The sequence below is a fragment of the Nelumbo nucifera genome, chromosome 5 (genome assembly GCF_055504915.1).
Source record: "Nelumbo nucifera cultivar China Antique chromosome 5, China Antique-T2T, whole genome shotgun sequence".
Classification (NCBI taxonomy): domain Eukaryota; kingdom Viridiplantae; phylum Streptophyta; class Magnoliopsida; order Proteales; family Nelumbonaceae; genus Nelumbo; species Nelumbo nucifera.
Genome location: NC_142653.1, coordinates 18,739,892 through 18,764,823, shown reverse-complemented (window position 1 = coordinate 18,764,823; position 24,932 = coordinate 18,739,892). Strand labels below are relative to the sequence as shown.

The window sequence follows — 24,932 nt, the reverse complement described above, 5'->3', positions numbered from 1 at the left end:
AAGGCACAATAGCCACTAGTGGATTTTTTGTCATCCATAGAACCAACCCAATCTGCATCAGTGTAAACCTCAACTTTCATATGCCCATGTTTTTCAAATAGGAGCCCTGTCAATTTCTTCAAATATCTAAGAACTCTGTATGCTGCCTCCTAGTGTGTGGCCCTGGGAGCATGCATAGATTGACTAAGGACTCCCACTGCATACGCAATGTCAAGTCTTGTCATAGATAAGTAGAGAAGTCTGCCCACCAATCTTTGATACTGCTTTGTGTCTGCTATGGGCTCATTAGTGCAATTCCCAAGCCTGTGGTTTACATCTATAGGAATGTCAATAGGTTTTGCTCCAAGCTTCCCCATATCTTTCAAGAGATCTAGAATATATTTCCTCTAGGAGATGAAGATACCTTGATTAGAGCGGGCAACTTCAATTCCAACCCCAAATCCTTCACTTCAAACTGAGTAGCCAAGAATCTCTTCAATCTCTGTATCTCTGAGTCCCAATCACTGGTGATAATAATGTCATCGACATACACAACTAAAACTGCCATTCTTCCTTGTCCTCTCTTCACAAAGAGTGTGTGATCAGACTGGCACTGCTTAAAGCCTATCTGTTGAACTGCCTTGTGGAACCTACTGAACCAGGCCCTTGAAGACTGTTTTAAGACATACAAAGATTTCTTTAGTCTGCAGACTTTATACTCATTTCCCTTAGCACAAAAACCTGGAGGTTGGGTCATGTACACATCTTTTTCTAAGTCACCATTCAAAAAGGCATTTTTAATGTCCAATTGATGAAGCTCCCAATCTAGATTTGCTGCTAAAAGAAAAGAGAACTAGAATATAGTTCATTTTTGCTACAGGTGCAAAGGTTTCTACATAATCAACTCCATACACCTGTGAAAAACCTTTTGCAACTAGCTAGGCCTTGTACCTCTCCACTATGCCATCTGCCTTATGTTTCACAGAGAATACTCATTTGCACCCAACATCCCACAGGTTCTTTTCCCTCAAGAAGATCTACCAACTCCCACATGCCATTTTTGTGAAGGGCATTGATATCCTCCTTCATTGCATCTGTCCACTTAGGAACAAGTAAAGCTTCTGCAACACTCTTAGGAAGGGAGACACTGCCAATAGCAGAGAGGAAAGCATGGAAAGAGGGTGAAACATTCTCATAGGATAAGGAATGAGCCATTGGGTGGTGTGTGGTGCATGATCTAACACCCTTCCTCTTAGCAATAGGAAGATCCAGATCACAATTAGAAGTATCTGTAGAGAACACTGATGTGGGCCCCACAGCTGTGGTCCCACTCTGTCCGTAGGGTAGAATGTATCTAGTCATAGCTGATGGTCAATCTGTTATTCTAGTTGTTATTTACTTTTCAGTTTTATATTGTTATGTGTTATGATGTAAACACCAAGGGCAGATGTGTCTTTTCATGTAACTAGCATAACATATAAATATTAAATTGAAGTGGCGGTGGCAGAATATTGAGATTCTGTCATTCCTTTCAAAGCCTGTGTTCTATTGCTCTCTCACCACTCTTTCTCCTCTTTCTTCTTCACTTTCTCTTCTTTTCGAACCTGAAGTTTCTTAGTGATCAAGACTGATAGCAGTTTTGAACACCTACATGGTATCAGAGCCAAGTTAGGGTTTCTCATGTGAGTCTATTACCAGCCGACCACATGAGAATCTCCTAGGACTGGAAGCTGAAAAGGAGGAGTTCGCAGACTGATTCTTGGAGATCGCCAGAAGTGCTAGCAGTTGTTGGAAGCTTGTTAGGGTTGTAGAGTGTTGGTGGTCAGGAAGGATTAGAGAAGACTAGGGTTTGGGTAACCTTAGAAGGCAGCGAACAATTTTTCCTTGTAAGTTATTTATTTTCTAAGAGAAGTTCTATCAGAGAAGATAGGTTGGACCTATCTAGAGAGGGAGGCCGAACCATTCTAGGGTTTTCTCTCTTCGATTCACTAGGGTTTTATAGCAAACCCTACTGTTGGGCCGAACTGTCTCAACTTTGTTTCTCTCTGCTCTAGGGTTTGAAAGTGATCTTGCGGCAAGCCCTAGTGTTAGACTGAACCTTGCGATCTACCTAGAGTTGTCCTCAAGTTTATTGTTAGCATTGATCAGATTCTAGGGTTTCTTATTAACCCTACTGCAAGTCTATCTATACGGTACTGATTGGATTGTGCAACTGAATTGTTCACTTTAAGGACTGATTAAAACCCTAACTCTGCCAAGCATATCAGACCTACTTCTAAGCTGTTTTTCAGAGTCTTTTGGGGTTTTCGAACTCTCTTAAGGGGTTAGAGCTCTACGGACAGCTACTGTTGTGTTGGCTAGTTGGTTTCAGATCAGAGTTATCCCAGTTTTGTGCACATACACTGTGAATACAAATCAGGCCTATACTGTTTTTTGATTGTGATTGGTAGTCCAAGTGCTGTTTTGAGACTTGACAGAAATGGAGTTTAAAAATCAGGCAGAAGGCAGCTTTGGGAACATCAGTTATGGTAGTGTTTCTGAGATGGGTGGTCAGATTACAACCGTAAAGTTTGATGGATCAAACTATTTGGAATGGGCCCAATCAGCCGTGATGGCTATTGGGGGAAGAGGTAAATTAGGGTACCTCTTGCGAGATATGAAAGAACCCCCCAAGGGAGACCCGACATATACCAAGTAGATCCAAGAAAACTACTTGGTTATGACATGGCTGTGTAATTCTATGCAGCCTCATATTAGCCGAAATTACTTGTGGGCAAAGACAGCTAAGGAGATATGGGATGTTATGAAAGAAACTTATTCCCAACCCCTTAATGTTGCCAGAGCATATGAATTGAAATGTGAAGTGAAAAATCTTAAACAAGGAGAGAAACTGGTTTCGGTATATTTCTCTACCTTGTAGTCCCTGTGGCGTGAGATTGATCACTTAGAGACTCTTGAGTGGGAGAGTCCCAAAGATGCACGGATATATAGAAAGCAGGTTGAGACAAACCGGGTATTTGAGTTTCTGACAGGCCTAAATTCAGAGTATGATATTGTGCGGCAATAGATTTTGACTAGAGACAGTGTGACTCTCTCTCAGGCATACTCATTCGTACACAGTGAAGAGACCAGAAGGAAAGTTATGATGCAACCTCAGCCCCCCACACCAGCCTTTGTAGCGGTCACACCCAAATCAGGGGGTGATTCAAAGAAGGACAAGAGGAAGGAAGACAAGAAGGATGTGGTATGTGAACATTGTAAGAAGCCCAAACATACAAAAGAAACATGTTGGGAACTGCATCCTCACTTGGTTCCTGCGAAGTTGAGAAGCAAGAAGGGCATTGCTCATGTGGCTGTGAACACTGATTCAGCATCCTCATCTGGCACAAAAGGAACATCTTTAGAGACCTTAGCTGCAGTTCAGGCTGCCCTAATACAGTTAGAAAAGGAAGTTGGAAATTCAGCTCAGCCACCGTAGTCACCATCAGCCCCTGCCACATCTGCCTTCGCACATTCAGGAACTCGAGCTTCAGCCTACCATGCCTTAGCTCCAGGTACTACTAAACCTTGTTGGGTAATAGATTCAGGTGCATCCGATCACATGACTAGCTTGCTTTCACTGTTTACCACTTACCATTTGTCTTCTGGTAGGGATAAAGAAGTATCTATTGCTGATGGCTCCCTGGTTCCTATTTCTGGGAAGGGTGACATCAAGTTATCAGATACTATCTCCCTGTCATCTGTCTTGCATGTTCCTAAGCTTGATACTAACCTTCTTTCAGTTAGTAGTATTACCAAGCATATGAACTGCTCAGTAACCTTCTTCCCTGACCGATGTGTTTTTCAGGACTTGGAGACGAAGAAGGTGATTGGGACTGGCCGTGAGACGAATGGGATCTATCTGCTCGGGGAGAGGTTCCACCAGGAAGAGTCAGTAGAGAAGATGTCTTTTGTTTCTCAGAGTGTGAGTCCGGTTATGCTTTGGCATAACCGATTAGGTCATTTGTCCTTTCGGTCTCTAAAGAGTCTGTTTCCAGCTTTATTTGAGTCTATTGAGTTGTCTCGGTTGCAGTGTGAAAGTTGTGAGTTTGCTAAGCATTGTAGAAAGACTTATTTATTGAGTAATAAAAGGAGTGATAATTTTTTTGATATTGTGCATACTGACGTTTGGGGGCCTTATCACATCCCTTCCATGGGTGGGTACAAATATTTCTTGTTATTTGTTGATGACCATACCCGTTTTTCTTGGGTTTATCTCATGCGTTCATGAGATGAGGTACTTGGCCTGACCCAAAACTTTCACCAAATGATCCTAACCCAATTTGATGCCCAAGATCAAAGTTCTCAGATCTGATAACGCAAAGGAATACTTTGCTAAACCATTGACATCTTATCTTCTTCATCATGGGGTTATCCACCAGAGCTCTTGCCCTCATACACCTCAGCAGAATGGAGTTGCTGAAAGGAAGAATAGGCACATCTTGGAAGTGGCTAGAAGTCTCATGTTTACTTCCAATGTTCCTATCCGCTTTTGAGGTGATGCTATCATCACAGCGGTATATCTTATTAATCGGGTTCCTTCCCGGGTCCTTGATATGAGATCTCCTTTTTCCCTTCTACACCCACGTGGGGACTTGTTTTCTATTCCCCTTAAAACATTTGCTTGTACCTGCTTTGTTCAGCTTCTCGGACCCCATCACTCCAAGTTCGAACCCAAAGCCTCCAAATGCATCTTCCTTGGTTATGCACAAACTCAAAAGGGTTATTGTTGCTATGATCCTGTCTCAGGGAGGAAGTTTGTCTCCATGGATGTCACCTTCTTTGAGGAGACACCCTATTATCCTCGGGTTTCTCCTCAGGGGGAGAGCAGTGAGAGTAGGGGTTTGAGTCCTTGTCTTCAGGGGGAGAACAGTGGGAGTGGGGTAGTTCCTTTACCTATTCCATTGGGTGATGAGAGCTGCAATGGTGAGGGTGGTCAGAGGGATCAGGAGTTGAGGGGGAGCTGCAATGGTGAGGGTGGTCAGAGGGATCAAGAGTTGAGGGTCTATCACAGGCGGTGTAGGCAAGTTGACCCCGATCATCAGTAGTCCAGGCCAGCTCCAATCTCATCTGCAGCTCCATGTCCAGATATTATAGTCCAAGGGCCCACAGAGACTTCCTCTATTGTTGCCATTTCACCTCCTACAGATGACCTTGACCTTCAGATTGCAATCCGTAAAGGGAAACGACATTGTACCACATCTACAACCCATTGTATTTCCCAATTTTTATCCTATGATCGCCTATCTCCTACCTACAGGTCCTACCTTAGTTCCATTTCCAATGTCCCTATTCCAAGAACAGTGTAAGAAGCCCTATCCGTCCCGGAATGGAAAGATGCAATGCAGGTTGAGATGGATGCCCTATGGAAAAATAACACCTGGGAGGTAGTTGATCTGCCCAAAGGAAAGAAACCAATTGGATGCATATGGGTATTTACTGTGAAGCATAATGCAGATGGATCCATTGAGAGGTATAAAGCTCGGTTAGTTGCAAGAGGGTTTACACATTATGGCATAGATTACTTGGAGACCTTTGCCCTGGTGGCCAAGATGACCACTATTCGAGTCCTATTATCCCTTGCAGCAAGTCACACTTGGCCTTTATACCAAATGGACGTGAAAAATGCTTTTCTGAATGGAGATCTGCAGGAAGAGGTTTACATGCGTTTGCCTCCTGGATTCTATGATGCAGAAACAGGTAAGAAGGTTTGCCGGCTCAACAAGGCATTGTATGGTTTGAAACAGTCACCTAGGGCTTGGTTCGATAGATTCAGACTAGCTCTTGTGAAGTTTGGTTATGTACAGGCCCAGTCAGATCATACTCTATTCATCAAGAGGGTGGAGTCCTCCTTGACACTACTGGCAATATATGTTGATGATATTGTGGTCACAGGGAATGATAGCCATGAGATTGAGTCCCTTAAACAACTCCATCAAGAATTTGAGGTGAAAGACCTTGGTGTACTCCGGTATTTTTTGGGTATTGAGGTTGCTAGATCCAAACAGGGGATCTTTATCTCTCAGAGGAAATATGTCCTAGACCTGTTAGCAAAAACTGGAAAGTTAGGTGTCAAGCCTGCAAATACACCAATTGAACAGAATCACAGAATTAGTGCAGAGAGTGGGGAGCCTCTTGAAGACAAAGTTATGTTCCAACGATTGGTAGGAAAGCTCCTATATCTCTGCCTCACTCGGCCAGATATTACTTATGCCGTTAGTGTTGTCAGCCAGTACATGCATTCTCCTAGAACCACACATCTTCTTGCGGCAGAAAGAATTTTAGCCTATTTGAAGAGATGCCCGGGTAGGGGTATACTGTTCAAGAACAACCACATGAAGGTGGAGGTCTATACGGATGCCGATTGGGCTGGGAGTGTTGATGACAGAAGGTCTACCTCAGGATATTGTGCCCTTGTGGGAGGAAACCTTGTCTCCTGGAGAAGTAAGAAACAAAGTGTTGTCTCCCGGTCTAGTGCTGAAGCAGAATACAGGTCCATGGCCAACGGAGTGGCTGAAATCCTATGGCTAAGATCTCTACTTGAGGAGTTGGGTATTGAGTATGAGAAGCCCCTGATGCTGTATTTTGATAATCAAGTAGCCATTAATATAGCACATAATCCAGTGCAGCATGACAGAACCAAACACATTGAAGTTGACCGCCATTTTGTACGAGAGAGGGTCTCATCTCAAGAAGTATGCCTCCCTTACATCACATCCAGTATGCAACTACCAGACATCCTCACTAAAGCTGTATCAAGAAAGAAGCTAGAAGCATATCTATCCAAGTTGGGAATGATGAACATTTACTCCCAACTTGAGGGGGAGTGTAGAGAACACTGATGTGGGCCCCACATCTGTGGTTCCACTCTGTTCGTAGGGTAGAATGTATCTAGTCATAGCTGATGGTCAATCTGTTATTCTGTTATTCTAGTTGTTATTTACTTTTCAGTTTTATATTGTTGTGTTATGATGTAAACACCAAGGGCAGATGTGTCCTTTCATGTAACTAGCATAACATATAAATATTAAATTGAAGTGGCGGCGGCAGAATATTGAGATTCTGTCCTTCCTTTCAAAGCCTGTGTTCTATTGCTCTCTCACTACTCTTTCTCCTCTTTCTTCTTCACTTTCTCTTCTTTTCGAACCTGAAGTTTCTTAGTGATCAAGACTGATAGCAGTCTTGAATACCTACAGTATCAATATCAATGGGTTCAGGGACATTAATTGGAACAATAGTACCTGGATGCGGTGATGGATTCAACCCTTGAGAGCCCGATGGCATAGGTTGCACAACTTTAGGATGCTTTGTGTCTATTGAACTTTGTTGACCCCGGCCTTGACTTTTGTACCACTATCTACAAAAGACCTAAAATGGAGGAGGGTCAGGGGGAGAAGGCAACAAAACCTGTCTCTGTTTCTCCTCACATGGACTCTCCCCTTAAGGAGAAGTAGGAAAGAAAAACATCTTCAAAGAAAGAAACATCCATGGATACAAAGTACTTTTTGGAAATAGGGTCAAAGCAACAACAACCCTTTTTGGAAAGGGGGTAGCCAAGGAAAACACAAACAATGGCTTTGGGATCTAGCTTACCACGGGTAAGAGACAAATCATGGACAAAACATTTACACCTAAAGACACACATAGGGATAGGAAACAATGGAGCTATAGGGAAGATGAGCTGATCAGGGGACTTGTATTCCAAGAGACGAGATGGCATCCGATTGACAAGATAAGCCGCAATCATTACAACATCCACCCAGAACCTTTTGGGAACATTCATGTGTATAAGCAACTCCCAAGCAACCTCTAGAAGATGACGATTATTTCTCTCCGCCACCCCATTCTGTTGAGGGGTTCTAGCACAAGAACTACGATGAAGAGAGCCACAAGTTTCAAAAAATTATGTGAGGTCACCATGAAAATACTCTTCGGCATTGTTTGATTGGAAAATTTTAATCTCTGTCTGAAATTGTGTATACCATATGTTGGAAGGCTTTCACAAATTTAGAAACTTCTTCTCGAGAGTGCATAGGGTATACCCACGTGCATTGAGAGAATTCGTCAATGAAAGATATGAAGTATCTGTAGCCATTCTCTATTGGAATATTTACATGACCCCAAACATCAGAATACACAATGGAAAAAGAAACATCTGATCTTTTATTACATAAAGGAAAGATCTGATCTTTTATTACGGAAACAAGTACTTCAAAGACTCAAAGGACATATGACCCAAACGATTGTGCCACAAAGTAACTTGACTCTTATTTGACTGACTCAAAGACTCTGAGGCCGTAAGACCAACTTTATTCTCCAACACACAGAGACCATTCACCATGTTCCCTTTACTAATCATCATCCCAGAGGCCAAATCCTGAAAGACATAAGACTGAGGAAAAAAGGTTACTGAGAAGTTCAAAGAGTGTGTAATGCTGCTAATAGATAGCAAATTAATAGGCAGTTTTGGAACATGTAAAACATTTGATAGAGGCAAGCCAAATGGCAAAGATATATATCCTCGACCAACAATGGAAGAGAAGGATCCATCAGCTAACCTCACTTTATCTTTGCTAGAAAGAAGAGTGTATGATTGGAAAAAAGGTTGACTTACCAGTCATGTGATTGGAAGCACCAGAATCAATAATCCATGGAAATTCGGAGGTATCGGTAGACACATGGAATGCAAAAGCTAAGTTACCCAAGGAAGAAGCAAAAGAGGTTGAAGGAGTGGGTCCAAAATCTGCTTGTGTGAAAGCCCTACCGTATTGCTCCAAATGGTCACGGAAGGCAAAGATAATATTTTCCTTGAGAGTTCACAATAGTTCCTCCACTCTGTGACTCATGAGAGGCCAAGTTAGTCGAGGTGAACCTCCTCTGATTTGGTTTCTTGTTCTGTTCTTGTGCTGATTTCTTATTTAGGTCCATGTAATTCCCAACATGTCTCCTATGTGTTAGGATTTCTAACAATGAGTGCACCACATTTTATCTTTATCATCAACCCTTTTCTGACCATCTCCCATTCTTGCTGAATTGGTATTACCTCTCGCAACTAAAGCAATGGCCGCCCCCTCAGGGGGATTCATGGCAGATTTTCTACTTTCCTCGGATTGAACCAGTGCATACACCTCTTGGATAGAAGGGAGATCCTTGCTGCCCAAAATTTGAATTCGAACGGGTTCATACATGGGATTAAGCCCTAACAAAAAAGCAAACACCCGCTGCTGTGACACTCTGTTTGTAGGCTTTGGCATTCTTTTCACTCTCCTAGTCAATGTTCTGATAGTAATCTAACTCTTTCCAGATAGATATGAGGGCAGAATAGTAGGTGGATAAGCTACTTTCCCCTTGTTTACATGTTGCAGACTCGGCTTGCAATTGATAGATTCTAGCATAGTGTCTCTGCTTGGAGTAAGTTGACCTTGCTTGTTCCCATATTTCCTTGGCTGTCTCAGCCCACATAAAATTCTGCCTAACCGATGGTAGCATAATAGTCAAAAGTCATGACATAATCATGCAGTTTTCCTGGTCCCACTTATCATATTCAGCAGTACCTTACCTCGGGTTGTGATGTACAGCCGCATCTCCTTAGACCATGTCAAATGATTTTTGCCAACTAAAGGAATAATGGTCGTTAAAAAGCTCATAGAGTCAAGACTGCTGTTCATTCCTCCTTGGTTGAAAGAAGTTCCAGAGGTTGCAGAGTCTTCAGAGGCCATAACAAAGGCTGCTAGCAGAAGTTTCAGACCTACAACCCTTCTCCCACAGTCCACACACTCACAAACACACAACCCTCACTGTAAGATTTAAAATCAAATTGCAGTCACAGTAAGACAGAACCTTCTGTCACAGATTTACAGGTCTAACTGACCTCACAAGGGCTAGTTTAAGCCACATATAACATCTACAATTCTGCTGACGTATTTCTCCATCTGAACCAGGTCACACATGACCTACACAGGTTCTTCACCCACACAGTTTTGGATCACCAACCCACAGGAAGTTATTAAACAAGCCTACACCATTCGGCTAGGGCAGATTTTAGGATGTTCTTGGTAACAATACCAAGAATCAATGATAAAAAGCACTTCAGTGTAGGTTCCTAATCAGTTCGACTGACTTTTGGAAGTTACAGTCCAGAGAAGAATGGAAGAGCAGCCACCGACCTCTAGAAAATCTCAGTCAATCATCTGCCGATCTCAGACCTTCGATCAGATAAGACGCCTTTTACAGAGTGCTGTCCTGCTCTGATACCATGATTTCGATCAAGAGTGAGAAGAAGATAGAGACCAAAAGGTATAGCTAGTGGCGCCGGTCTTTGTATTTTTATGTTAGGGTGACAATATAAGAAATAAAAGAAAAGACAAAAGTGCCCTTGCGGCACATAACTAAGATTACATCAGAATTCAATCAAATTTCTGACTTTCTTTCTCTCCTTGTGGATTCAAGGTTTTTTTCTTTTCTTTTTTTCTTTCCTTTGAAGAAGATGGTGCTCTTCTTCCTAATACTTACTGCTATATCACTACCAAGGGGCATTCCTGCTAGTAAATTGAGATAAGGTCCTTGTTATTCCAAACACCATTTTTTACCTTACAGGAGCTTTTTCAGAACACCCAACTTGCAATTACATTCCAAACCCAAATTACCCTATATTACAAATTCTGTAAATAGGAACACAAACAATGAAACTGGATGCATACACTGTAAAGAGTATCCTAATAATCTCACATTGAAACGAAAATCAAATGCAAGAAACAGGGAGTTACACTTACCAGAGTAGGAAATGCATCAATGGATTGAATTACTGTTCTCATGAACAATAGAGGTAGAGGAGTTTGTTCAACCTGAAAATTGAAAAGGTTACCATAACAAGCTTAAAAAGTAATGATGGTATACTTTCTTAGGGATGATCATTACATACCAACTGATTCAAGGCCTTTGCTAGAACCTGCTGTGTAAAAACTGTGCGTTGTTCAAAGCAAGCTGAACAAGCATCCGTTATCTGGAACCACGGGAAGGTCATTTTTATTTGATGTCTAAATCTAAACAGACATATCAAAAAATATCTAAGGCACACATTTGATAGCCTAGAGGTATTGCTTGGTGCAATGGAAAATTTCCAGGCTGACAAGTGTGAAAACATCAGCTTTACTCTGAAAGTGGCTGCATTCTGCAAGAAATTGCCAAAGACTACCACGCCCTCAAAACCCCAGATAGATGGGACCAACATTTGGTCATGGCCCTTCTACATAATAAGAATATAGCCTATAAATGGAAATAGCTACCAATTCAATGCAGTAGCCATGCCTTGAATAGACACATTGTTTCATGGATACCACCAAATAGATTTCCAATAAAAGTCAAAATAACAATTGTCATCTACTCCACTTTTAAACTGTTCCAGACTTCCAAGATATCACAACCTGCTGGTCAATATGATCATCCTGTAGGTTGATGCTTGGAACAGTCATTCGATAAAAAAGATTAAAATAGTATATCGCTGATCTCTGACCAATCAATTGACAGGTCCACCCCTCACAAGTTGCAGTTAACAGGTTAACAGTATGGTCTTCGAAAAGGAACACACAGTCCTCCCTCAATAATTATAACTACCATTTTTAAAATGATTGAAAGAAGCATGCCTTTTCAAGAGCATTTCCATACTTCTTCTGGACTTGCATTAATGCAATTTGCAGTCAACAGGTCAACAACAACGATATTTCAAAACGGAATGCACAGCCCGTCCTCAAGAACTGAAACAATCATTTTTAAAAGGATAAGAGCAACCATACCTTTTTAAGAGCAATTCCATCTTTTTCAGGACTAATATCATGGATAGCAACCAAAACTTCGGCAGGTGTTAATGCTGGACCTGTATGAGCTGAACCCTGCCATGAAACATTCAAAATTTGTTTAACATCCATGCTAAAATTCTTCACAAATTATTTTATTTGATATTGTTCTAATTAATCATAAAGCAGTGACAGGGCAAAGGTTGTTGAACGAAAAGGTACCACGTTACATCATGACACTAATCCATTATGGAGAATAGTAACTTGGAAAAAAAATCTTCTTGCAACACCAGAAAAGAAATTCAAATGCAAGGGAAACTGGTGAAAGCACCCCCCAACATCCATGATGCTATATTTTTCATATATGGGAAAGAAGAATTTAAAAGATATTCCTCAGAAAAAAGAAGAATTTATAAGATAAAATAAAAAGACATCAACAGATCAATCACATGTAAGCATATTATTTCCTGTAAGAAATAGGTCAAAACATAGAAAAAGGCACCCAGATCTAACAATTGAATCAACATAACCAGATATATGGAGACCATGCAAGAATAAGCAGCTGGATTGACTTCCAGCCCTAACAGAAAAGTGTAGGAAAAGATGAACTCACGTGCCCAAGAAGCATATAAAAAAAGCACATATGCATAGTTTACAAAATAGATACAGATTCATTAATTCATACCTGCAATATGCGAGCAAGGGCTGCCTGAAATTTTTCTAATGGAAGATCAACAAGCCGGTGAAAAATAGGCAGAACCTGGTGTCATATGGGAACCACAATTTGCATATGTGAGAAATCCTTTCCCCTCTATCTTTATATTAATAAATGTAAGATATCATATAACAGGTATCAATGACATCAATATGGTTTAACAGCTTAACACTTATCAGACCAGGTAAATTTTTGGTGCCACTACGGAACACTTCTAATATTTGTCAACCTGAGACTATTACACAGAAAAGGATGCATAAAGTAACAGCAAGGAAGAATGTAATGTGTGGCACATTATTCAATGGATCCCGCTATCAAATATTTTGAAGGTAGTGTTATAGCCCTTCTGTCTTGGTATTCCCTCCCCCAGATGTCATTAACCTCATCTTCGATGGCTGCTTCATTGGGAATACAGGAAGATCAGGTTTTGAGAAACCAAGATTCATGCTCAAGAAATTTTGTTAGCCTTTTATGGCCTAATAGGAGATCCCATTTGAGTTGAGCTCCTATCCCTTCAAAGATTGTGATCGAGCTTGTTTCTTTACAAATCTGGCAGGTCCAGGAGGCTCTTCAGTGGATGTGCAATAAAGCAGAAGGGCCATCATTGCTTTATCATTTTATTAGGGAGGCTATATCGACCTTAAGAATGAACACCCAATTCAATGACTCATCCCTTCCTGCAGAGGTTTCATTTATTACTCTTGTACTTCTTTTTATTCTTAGTAAGATTTCTCTAATATGTTACTATTAAAAATGGCTGTAATTTCTTATATCGTGTCCATTATGCATTAGACAATTGGGATCATACAATATTTAGCATAGAACAAATGTATGAGTTTTATCAAGTTAAAGGTCCACTCCATATCGACTGTCAGAGCAGTACCTCTGAATTGGATTTCCAAAAAAAGCATGATACATCATGTTATGAAATAATAACCTATTAGACACAAAACAGAGGTTATATTCCATGAGGAACAATTCATTCATTGATGACATTGAATATTTTGAGATAATCAAGCAGAGGTTTCACTTGATTAATGTATAGCTCTAGCAACACAATCACACTTTCAATGCTCCAGTTACATGCATATTAAGTTTACTTCATCTACTAAATTCAACTCATCTAGGCCTAGACCCAACCGTCTAAATCACCTACCACAACATGATCATAGGCCATCAGGTCTCCCCTTACTACTTTTGACCTATGTCCCTTCTCCTTTTGGGGCTTCAACTTGTGCCAGATTGTACTTTTCATTGAAGAAGTCATTATTCTTTGTGTACATTCTTGTTGTTAATAATGAGAAAGAAGAAAGACAAGATATATTAATGTTTATCCAAAATTACCAAAGGACCCCAAATATATACATCTGTCCTTCCCAAACCTCACATTGGCAGGAGTCTCGTGCACTGGGATGCCCTTTAGAAAAGACATAAATGCCCCTTCAAAGATGATAAACCCATATATGCCTTATTACAAGCAATACCATCAAGAGATGCCTCAACGTGACTTCTTTCTTTACCTTGGTTCAATAACAACAACAAGGGAAAATTGAGGAAACTGCCCATAGAATTAGAGCAAGATGCACACAATGGAGAGGTGCATTCGCTGCCCTATGTGATGGAAGTCCACTTAGCTTAAGGAAAATTTTACCAAATACTTGTAATATATATTATACATTATAGGGGGACTAAGGGGTGGAGACAGGATTAGAAATGAAATTATTCGAAAGAACCTATGAGTAGCTGATATAGGTGATAAAATGAGAAAGTATTATACCATAAAGTTCTTGGAACATTAATACCTGCCACTAGCCTAAGCAACTTCCACAAGGCAGAAAATTTTGTTTCAGCCAACCCGTTTTGCTTACGAGTTCCAACATAGGGACTGAAGACCAGAGAAATATACTCACTCCCAATTTGTGAAGTTCTTTTGAAATTGTTATAAAATTCATTTTTGGGCTTCATCAAATAAACCGATTTATATCAAGAACACAATAATTAACAGATGTAACAGAATAACAATATCTAAAAAGAGGTAGTAGAAATGGTTTCCTACAAATCAGAGTGAATGATAGTACAAGGAATTGAACTTTTATTATTGCTTAAAGGATATGATGTTGGATAATTGCATACTCAAAAACTTCACACCGGAGTTATAAATGACTAGACTCAAACAAATGAAGAAAAACATATTTCAAGTAAGAAAAACACACACAACCGAGTCTCTTACACCAAAAGTGTAGTTGGCCTTTATCCTCGCTAGTAGTACTACTAAACACTTTAGACTGATAAGATGCTATAGAAGTAGCTTTTAAACTATAGGAGCTATAAGCTGCCACTTTCACGACCACTCTCAATAATGGTGACATGGAATCTCCTTATCTACTTTATCAAGAAACTTTAAAAAAGTTTGTTGGTGATTTTTTACCAAGACAGAAAAGGATAGTGAGGAAATACATGAAAACAATCTACCCTCAATATATTCACCATAATCAATGATCCTCATAAATTCTTCTAAGAAACCCCCTCCCAAAAAAAATTCTTCTAAGAAACCCCCTCCCCAAAAAAACTCTTCTAAGAAACCCAACTCCACATGGTCATATGCCATTTTAACATCTATTCACTTGAAATCAACACTTCATCAAGAGTTTTGCCCACGAAAACATGAGTAGGACTTGCAACTGTTTTTAACCTTAAAAACAACGCTTTTGCAATTATGGGGTTGAAATGAGACTAGTTGAAAAAAAAACCTTCAACTCAACAATACCATACCATTATTTTCAGGAATCAATGCATGGAGCATCACAACAAGGCTTGCCATATTTCTTTATTTTTGATAAAAAAAGGCTTGCCATATTTCTGACACATGGAGGGATGAGGTTGCAATCTGAGCCATTGACCAAGCAGGAAAACCATCAGCCCTAGACATCAGATTATTGTCCATTTGGAATGGCCATCTATTCAATCATCCAGTCCACATAAGGCATACATCCCACCTTTTATTGGTGTTTCCCCTGTGGTAATATTGGTTGTTGAAAGTTCCAATTGTTGGTGTTTACTCAAAAAGATGGGTTTATTATGGCAACATGGCAAGGGGTTTCAGGATCAAGTTTTCCCCACCAGTAGAGGATAGCAAGAGGAACATGCATTGTTTTCAAGACTAGCTGAGCCCCAATCTAATTTAACACATGGAAGACCCCATGGTTGTGCATCTTTTTCTCCTAAACAACTCAACTAGAAAACCTACTCCCATTACACCTAAGCCCTGTAACTAAGCTTCCAAGGTCTTCTAGGTCCCTGACCCTCTTCTTCATCCAACCAATGTCTATCTGTGAGTCTCCCTCCACAGTAAGTCCCTCAAATCCTTACACAGAGACAGTGTTAGGTTCCTGTCGGAAAATAACAGCTCTCCTCTCACTAAAACTCTTGATCCAGTGGTGCTTACCAGAATGGAGAGCATGACACATTTAATCTGTAATGTAACTTGTAATCATCTACCTATTCTTTTAATCAATGAACAAAGATTCGTTGTTGCTGATAAAAAAAGTCCCTTGATCCAATAGCTATGGTATGCTTAGGAAGATGGCCATTACAATTATTCAAAACAAAATATCAAATTATATTCATCAACAGATTCATTCATCCCACTTCCCTAAAATGAGCGAATTCATTAAATGAGAAAGAAGTCATTAAGTCCCTCAAAGGGAAAAAAAAGATAAACTTCAACATGCTAAATGAATGTGTTACAAATGGAGCACATTCCCTTACTTCCCAGGTAATAGGGGTAGCCCACTATGATACGCATTTATTAGACAATACAGAAAAAAATAGTTTCAGGTAAAATCTAAGGTAATTAAAGTGTTGGTATTATGGATAAAGTAAACAATTATTGATTTTTGGGTAAATGTGTACAAATTGGTAAACCACAATCTCAGATAAATAAGGAACCTCCTTCTCTTTCAATACCAACGTATTGCATTGTACAACATCAGTTAAATTTTGGCACGTAATATAAATTAAAACGGTAACAAAAAGAACCAAATGAAGGGCATAGGAAATAAGAAAAAAAAAACCTCTTCTTTTGAAAGTGAAGAAAGCAGAGGAATGAGAACCGCAGCATCCTGAAAAGGAACAAACATAAGCACAATAACCCGGATATTAGAAACCTTGCTTTGGATGGTAATAAGAAAAACAGAATGTAAATTATGAGATGATAACCTTTAGTTTAATTTCATATAAATGCTTGACAGTAGCAATCAGATCAGCAGAAGGTGTTGTCTCTTCGGTCAGTATTTGCAACACCTTTAGGAAAAAGTTATTAAAATCAGTGTTATTTAGGGATAACAATTACAAATATAAAGCAAAACAAAATAACAAATTGATTTTATTAATAAAGATCTATGCTTGTACCAGCATCAGAAGATTTTCGCTTCCTTGTGGTGGATCAGAGATTATATGCAGCAACTCAGTATAGGATGATCCTAGGGTCCTCACTAAGATAGGGATATGCCTATGGACAGCCTGCAATGTCTCAACATGTTCAAAGTATAAGATAAATAAAAATACACATACTGTCAACTCCTTCCCAAATTTTTCAATTAAAAATGAACAGAAAAAAATAAGAATCACATAAACAGAAAGGACCTGCTTAACAGCCTTTGGAGCTCGACCGTAAGTATCAAAAACAAGTTGAAGAAGACTTGGTTTCTGTGAGAAAAATGAACCAACAACACTGATTGTTTTAATGTCAAGCAACTTTTTAGAAAAATGAACCAACATCACTGATTGTTTTAGTTAATGTCAAGCAACTTTTCAGAAAAATGAACCAACATCACTGAATGTTTTAGGCTATGTTTGGTTTGAAAGAAAAGGTAAGTAAAGCAAAAGAAAGGAAGGGAAATATGTACAAAACTTGTATAGGTTTCCCTGCCTTACCCTTCCTTTCCCTACCATTTCCTTCAAACCAAACATAGCCTTAATGCCAAGCAATTTTTTAGTCATGGTCTTCTTGGTCCAATAGGGAATGATACATAGAACCAATGAAACAAAAAAGAGAAATAAATAAGACCTTGGTGCATAATGCAAAATAGAGGGACATGTGGCGCTGAGCTTGAGACAATGACACAGCTGCAACTCTCTGAACTGGTTGTATGCCCTTTGTAGAGTCACTTTCAGAAGCTCCAGGTTCTGAATTCTGAGAACCACTGATAGATGTTTCCTGGCTTGCAACCTGTAAGAACAAAATGAGAAAATAAAAACAAAGGGCATGGAAATAAAGATGTGCTTCAGCAACAAAACAAAGGCACAGAAAAAATCAAAAATTGAACTGAACGTGAAATGAGCATTGCTACTCCTGACACCTCCCCCCCCCCCAAAAAAAAAAAAGAAAGAATCGATGAAGAATTCAGAAAAAAGTAAAATTCATTTCTTATCAGGAAAATATCTTCATTGTTTTCAGAGAACAGTTTGCCAAGTTTCACATTTCTTCTGTATTGGACTTTATCGGATTTGCATATTATAATAACCAGGATATACACTAGGTATATTTGCTTCTCAGCATTTTTTTTGAGAAAATTTAACCAGAATTCATTAAGATAAAGAGAGGGAACATGGGAAGATATACAAAGCAGGGGAAGAACCCCTACAAGTTACACACCAAAGGGATAAAGGAGGAAGCTTGTCGCTATACAAATGCTCCAAATACACACCAAATTTAGCTAGGCCATCTGCAGTATGATTGTGTTCCCTAGGAATCCAAACTAAATTAACATTTAAGCAGTCCAAAGAATCCCAAATTTTTTATCATCCTGATTCCGGTGAGAGCAGCCATCACTTCAGCCTTTGTGGAGTCAGCCAAGCCAATTGGACCACTAAAAGTCCAGCATATATTGCCCCTTTCGTCCCTTACTGTACCTCCAATACCATCTAATCCAGGGTTACCTAAGACACTACCGTTGAAGTTAAGGGTCATCACTCCTTCACTGCTGGGGACAGGGTGCCTCAAGGATGTTAGCTGGGGATGAGGGAGAAACAGAAAGGGGTAAACATCTCTATTAAGATCATTGACTGAAAGTCCTTTGAACAGATCTGAATTCACCGTTCAGAGGTTGCAAAGGTAAGTAATATCTGAGATTAACTCCTCCAGGGTTCTGCTTTTATTGTCAAAGAGGCGATTGTTTCTTTCATCCCAGACACCCCACAACACTGCATGTAGCACTGATTGCCAAAAGACTTAACCCCTTTAACCCCTTTTACTTAACCCTGTTCCTTGCCATTGATGCAATGTGTCCATAATGTGTTTTGGAAAAGCCCAGCTATAACCTGCCATTTTCAAGAAGTGGGACCATATCTTTTGGGTGAACCTGCAGTGAAGAAGGATGTGATCTGCAGATTCACCTTCGCTGAAGCATAGAATACAAACATGACGAGATATGGAACGTCTTCCCAAAATCTTTTTCTGCAGGAGATCACAAGTATCTACTTTCTGGAGACAAGCTTCCCAAACAAAGAAGCAAATTCTTAAAGGGATGTGGCTATACCAGATTTTCTTATAAGGAAAGGAGGAATGCTGATCATCAGCGATCAAAGCCCTGAACATAGACTTAGAAGAGAATTCTCCATTTGGGTGTAGGGTCCAGATTTGGGTGTCAGAATAAGAGGGGGAGATGTAGGCTTCTTTGAGGGTCTGAATTAGGGCTATTAAATCAGAAATCTCTGAGTCCCTTAGGGGTCTTCTGAGGTGGAGGTTTAAGGAGTTCTCGGCAGTTTGGTTTGGAAGGCAGGAAGAAATAGTGGCTTCTTGGTCGAGAGTAAGGTTAAAAAGCCTAGGGAAAGAGGCTTCCACGGTGGATTCCCTCACCAAAGATCTTTCCAGAATTTAATTTTAAAACCATTTCCCACTTTATACCTTATAAAAGGAAAGAAAGAAGTATGGATGGAATTGAGATGTAGTGTGGACTTCTGTATTATGATCCATCAAGTTAATCAAGAGGTAACCAAGAACACTGGCAGAATCAGATGGATTATGCAACAGTTGCAAAGGGAAAAGAAACAATGGAAGCAGAAACCAAATTTCCTCAGTTGTTTATTTTCTTTTGCCTTCTTTGTTTATTTTTTGTTGTTTTCGGGCATTTCTGTTCATGTAGTGGTATGGAAAGTTCAAAGTTCTATGAAATTTAAACAATAAAAAACAATAATAATAAAATAAAAAAATGTATGACATTTAAAGACAAGAAAGTAATCCCTAATGTCTCAATAAATCCTGAAACTCTAGTTTATCTTACAATAGAAAATCAACAGAAATTGAACTTCAGGAACTAAACACATGGAAATGAAAATAGAGTTCCATACATTCCCTTCTGTTCTCTGTTCAGTGGACCATGCTAGTGAAGGATCTACATCTGGAATGTGCTGATCAACGACTGACAATAGCATGCTTGTTGCAAACTGCTCAATGCTTTCAGATACATATGTAAGAAGATAAAGCTTGTTTGCCACCTGTCCCAAAATAAAAGGTTAGAACTATAAAAACAGCTTTTGGTAAAGAAAGGAAGACAAATATTTATAAAAAAAAAGAAAGGAAGACAAACAAAAAAGTATGAGGTTGGAAAAGAATGTTTCTCAAATCTAGCTTTTGGTAAAAAAACTTAGCCAGTCTCAAGAACATCATTTTTTATCTGGTCCCTAGCATCTTAGCCAATCAAAGATGCCTAATGAGCCATATTTTGCAGAGTGTGAATTCCAAAGCATGTTCTTAATGGTTTGGATTAAGGGACTGGAAAGAAATGATGGTCATCAGGACAAGCTCAGCATTACTATTAGTTTTAAGGAATCTGTAATCAAAAGGGAACATACATTTAGTGATTTATATTATAAAAAATAAGGGGACATACATTTATGGAACAGGTTGCTGCTCAAAATTCCAATGAAAAATAAATATATATTTCTCATGCATATTTGAAACTTTTACATCAGGTGGCATGCTAAATTTTGAACTCTGTAATCTCAATGGAAAATGTAATTACTAATTAGTCAACATACCAGCCGGATAGCCTTTGCCCGAATTTCATCTCGAGAATGCACAGCACACTGAAAGTATTAGATGAACAAGTATAAAAATTAAAACAATGAAGTAAAAGGTTAAACAACAGAGGATGGATATGCATAAAAGCATTTGCATGAGTTAATTGTGCCCTGGTGTTGGTAGAGACAAAGATTGTGAAAAAGAAAAGGCCCTTACAGGGATATTTATCAGGTTCGGAATAAGCCAGGGAAATGAAGGATCCAAAAAGCAAGGGTAAACAAATGGCTAACATAGAATGCCCATTTGCAACTTCTTTTATTACTTATTTTAGGGACAATAAAAGAAATAGGAAGAATATAGGGACCCTTAACCCACAAGCTCTGGTTCAAGCAGGATATCATAAACAGCAGATAAATAATCACAAATCATTTATACACATCAATCAGCATCAATGTCTTGTTTGATCTTTTCTCCAGCTTTGTATCCAGCATTTATCCCATTTCAAGAACTGCCTTACATATACACCCCATGTGGAGGACAAAAACAAGAGCCAGCTGAAAGAGTAATGGTTCTACACAGATTGTCAATCAATAAGCTATAGATACCAGTCTAATGGTATTGCTTCAAAGTACTTTCAGGAACTATTAAAGGCTATACAGATAGTGCAAAGATGATCTCCTTAAATTGCTAGAACTACTATATGATTACAATATTTTTATCAGTAAAAGTTAAAAACGTTTATTGATGTTAAAATATTAGTATGCATACAATGGTGCAATTCACTCCTTATAGTTAACTAGCCTAAGCTGGCCACTGATTTCAGTTTTTCACAAGTTTCTTCCCTGGCAGAATAAACACAAAATAAACAAATAAAATTCATTTCTTTTCTCCCCTTGTTTTATGAGGAGATTGATTGTTATTTTCTGATCTGGGAGACAACATAATGACATATAACTTGTGCTCAGCTCCAACACCAGCATTTTAGCTGCATTTAGCATCATGCCAAGAAATATTTGTACCGCTTCTCACATTTCTCCAAAGAAAAAATGTGTTTGGTTGGGAATTCTTGAGAGAAATGGGCCCATTTAGAAAAGAAATATGGTGCCTCCAAAAAAGAAGTGCACGCTTCTTCTTGGAATAACTTTAAAATAGGATACATGTGTTCTATCCACACATATAAGTGAGGGCAAATATGCAAAAGTGCCAAAATTTAGAAGATATAAGTTGCAAACCTTTTTTTTTGTGATAAATATATAAGTTGCAAACCTTCATTGTCATCTCATTCTCCACCACAGCTCTTGATAAGGGTTTGCAGTCAACCAAGGTAAACTAGCAACAGTGAATTGGTTCTGGCAACTGTGACTACTATATTAGAGGAGAGGAGCTCTGAGAATGGAGACCATAGAGATTGAGAAGGCAGCAAACAGTTAGATCAGATTGGAGATCTTCTATGTTGTCAAAGAAATGGTTGGTTTCGTTCCTTGCATGCACCAACAAACCCCAGCACAAGTCCTCTAAACGATAACTTTCTCTTCTTTTTTAAAACCCCAAATGGTTGCTCTTTGTTCCTCTTTTTAATGAGATTCCTAACATCTATAGAGGCATTTTGATTCTTGGAGCCAATCCCTTGTGGCCAAAATATAAAATTAAGATGTGTTTTTCATACGGGGAAGTCTGTTCCAGGAACTGTGCATGTGTTTTACTAGTTAATTGTTTTATTTCAATTATCAAGTAGAATTGTAAAAAGTGCATATTTTGAAGGTGGTTTAAAAATGTTTGGCGATCATGATAGTGAGTGCATGTTTTTTTTCTATGTGAGTACAATGTTTGTTTGGTGTCTATAATCTAGTTTTATACTTCAATGCGGTTCAAACTAAAAAATTATTTTAAGAATGAGGGTAACTAATTCCAAACATCATTCTCATCCTGTGAATCAGAAAATCTGTTTCTCAGGAACATTTTGCCAAATGCGTTCAGAATTCCTCAGAAATGAGAAAAAAAAAAGAGAAATACTTCGTTTCAGAAAATCTCTCAGAAACTGAGATACAGGAATGATGCCAAACAGGGCCTTCAACCCTGTTTATCCGGCCAAAGTAGGGTAATAGGGTAGATATATATTTTGCTGGATAAGAAACATCTCAGAAACTTTCTCAAATGTAATCATGCCATATGGATGGCACTAACTCCTGAAACTGAAAACCCTAGATCTTAACTCAATGTGATTTTAGAACTCTGATATGGAAATCACATGGATTTGAGATCATTTTAGTATTTTCATGATTTTTTCAGAGAAAATTGCAGATAATACAGTTTAGATATTGGGATATGGTACAATCTGTTGGGAGTTTTTAGGGGCTTGGCTGCTATTATTCAATTTGTCTGATATTTATGAAGCTTCAGGAAGTAAACTTGATTCTGTGAAGTATATGGTGTGGGTTTTACCCCTTCTATTGTAGCACCAAGTTCCATGTACTGCATTTTGGGCTGTTTGCTAAGTTGATGTGTTGTTCACATATAGTCCTCTGTGGGAGGTGTACCAAATGCTGCTATAGTTTGAAGCATGGTGAACTGTGGCTGCCCTTGGGCTTGTCTCGGTTGCTTCAAGAAAAGATAGCCTCATGCAATCACCTAGATTTTCATGGTGGCTTCAGATTCAGAAGCAAATATTGAATTTGGTATTATCCAGGGTCTAAAGATAGTCCAAATGTTAAGATCACCATGGTAAAACTTGATGGCAGCAACTTTCTTGAAAGTTCCTAGTCAACCAATTTGTATATTGAAGGACTTCAATGATTAGTGCATCTCATAGGTTGATAGGTAGGGGCAATGTTTTAAAAAACAACCCGGAACCGGAACCGTTCTGGCCACTGGTTTCCGGGTCAACGGTTCAACCATCCGGTTTGAATGGACGGCCCATTCTGACAAAAAATTAAAATAATTAAAATAAAAGGCCAAAACTGTTGAACGGGTCAACGGTTTGACAGCCTGGGTCAATGGGTCATTGACCAATTCAACGGTTTTTGGCTAGGGGCTGGGTTTGGGATAAAACGGAACCGGTTGCCCGGACGGTTCCTTGGCTGAACAGTCCGGCCATCCAGGCCAATGGCGGTTTGAAAACATTGGGTAGAGGTGCAACATCAGCCAGGTTAGTCCGACTGCAACCTAAAAGAGTCAGGTTGGGTTGGGTTGGGTTAACATTGGAAAATATGAACTGAACTTAACTGTGGGTTTGGGTTAAGCCTTAGGTATTGGACAACCTGAACCTAACGTGTCTTCATACATACAAATTCATATAAATATGTATATATGCATGTATTATGCATATATGAATGTATGTGTATATGTATGTATGCATCAATGATTTTATGTTTAAAGGCAATAGATTTCTAGTGTAACATAAATACTTCTAAAGCACCATTACATTGCCCCATAATAAAACAATGCAGAAGTCAATAGATAAAAACATCTGGGAAATATTTAGACAGGCTTTGCTACTTTGTTATAGGAGATAAGCCCTAGTGAAGAAATATATGGCACACTGCTTGTAGTATTCAACCTGATGAATGCTACAAGCTTCTTTGCAGAGTTGATAGGCTCTAGTACTTATACAGGCTTCCCTATACATAAAAACAAAAATTTTCAGCAAGATGCAGAATGGGAAATATTTATACAGGGTAGATAGATTCTGATGATGCTACTCAAGGAGAAGAGTATGCATCTGGCCCCAAGCATTCCACAATGATATCTGCCAAGCAAAAACTGGTGTGTGGTAAAAAGACTACTCCAACAGAGGAGACCAATGAGGTTGTGATTACTATAAAAAGGCTAAGAATTTTAGGGACAGATATTTGAAACTTTCTACCTACTTAAAACCAGAAAAGTTTAAGGGAGCGAAGAAAGGGAATGCAAATGATGCTACTGATACAAACTCAGTCATCTATTTATCCTACAGGAAGTTCAAACTTCAAATGTTTTAGCTGCTATCAAGATTGAAATAGAAACAGGGGTTAAGGAACAGTGTAACAGGAGTTGGGTGGTTTAAGGTTTTGCCTATCAGCCTATCATCTTCAACAATGAGCAGTGAGCCAATGGCAAGGATTTTCAAGAACAGCAACCTAGAGACAAATTCCAAGTAGGCATCTTTGCCTCAGACTACCTGTAATTCTTGCCACACTTCCATGCTGCATCTTACTGAAATCCAAAGTCTGGAAGTTCTTTTATGTTAATTATTCTTGTGAAACATCTCAACTTGCAAGCATACCAAAAAATGAGATAGGATCCATCATTTTAACAAGTCAATACCATGGGTAATGTGGTAAATTAAATTGACCCATACAGAGTCAGATGTGGATTTGTGGAATCCATCACAAATCTCAACTAAAAA

At 39.1% G+C, this 24,932-nt stretch overlaps 1 protein-coding gene across 1 annotated transcript in view; it reads right to left on the bottom strand.

Moving 5' to 3' along the window:
• Positions 1-24,932, bottom strand: part of LOC104595581 (symplekin) — a 66,198-nt gene that overhangs the window by 4,179 nt on the left and 37,087 nt on the right. Inside the window, exons 13-23 of the mRNA XM_010256361.3 lie at positions 20,566-20,613; positions 19,876-20,022; positions 17,594-17,755; positions 17,170-17,232; positions 16,936-17,046; positions 16,744-16,827; positions 16,599-16,646; positions 12,496-12,570; positions 11,811-11,906; positions 10,940-11,020; positions 10,791-10,862 (exon numbers count right to left, since the gene is read on the bottom strand). Coding sequence (XP_010254663.1) covers positions 10,791-10,862; positions 10,940-11,020; positions 11,811-11,906; positions 12,496-12,570; positions 16,599-16,646; positions 16,744-16,827; positions 16,936-17,046; positions 17,170-17,232; positions 17,594-17,755; positions 19,876-20,022; positions 20,566-20,613 — 987 coding nt within the window. The remainder of the gene's footprint in view (positions 1-10,790; positions 10,863-10,939; positions 11,021-11,810; positions 11,907-12,495; positions 12,571-16,598; positions 16,647-16,743; positions 16,828-16,935; positions 17,047-17,169; positions 17,233-17,593; positions 17,756-19,875; positions 20,023-20,565; positions 20,614-24,932) is intronic.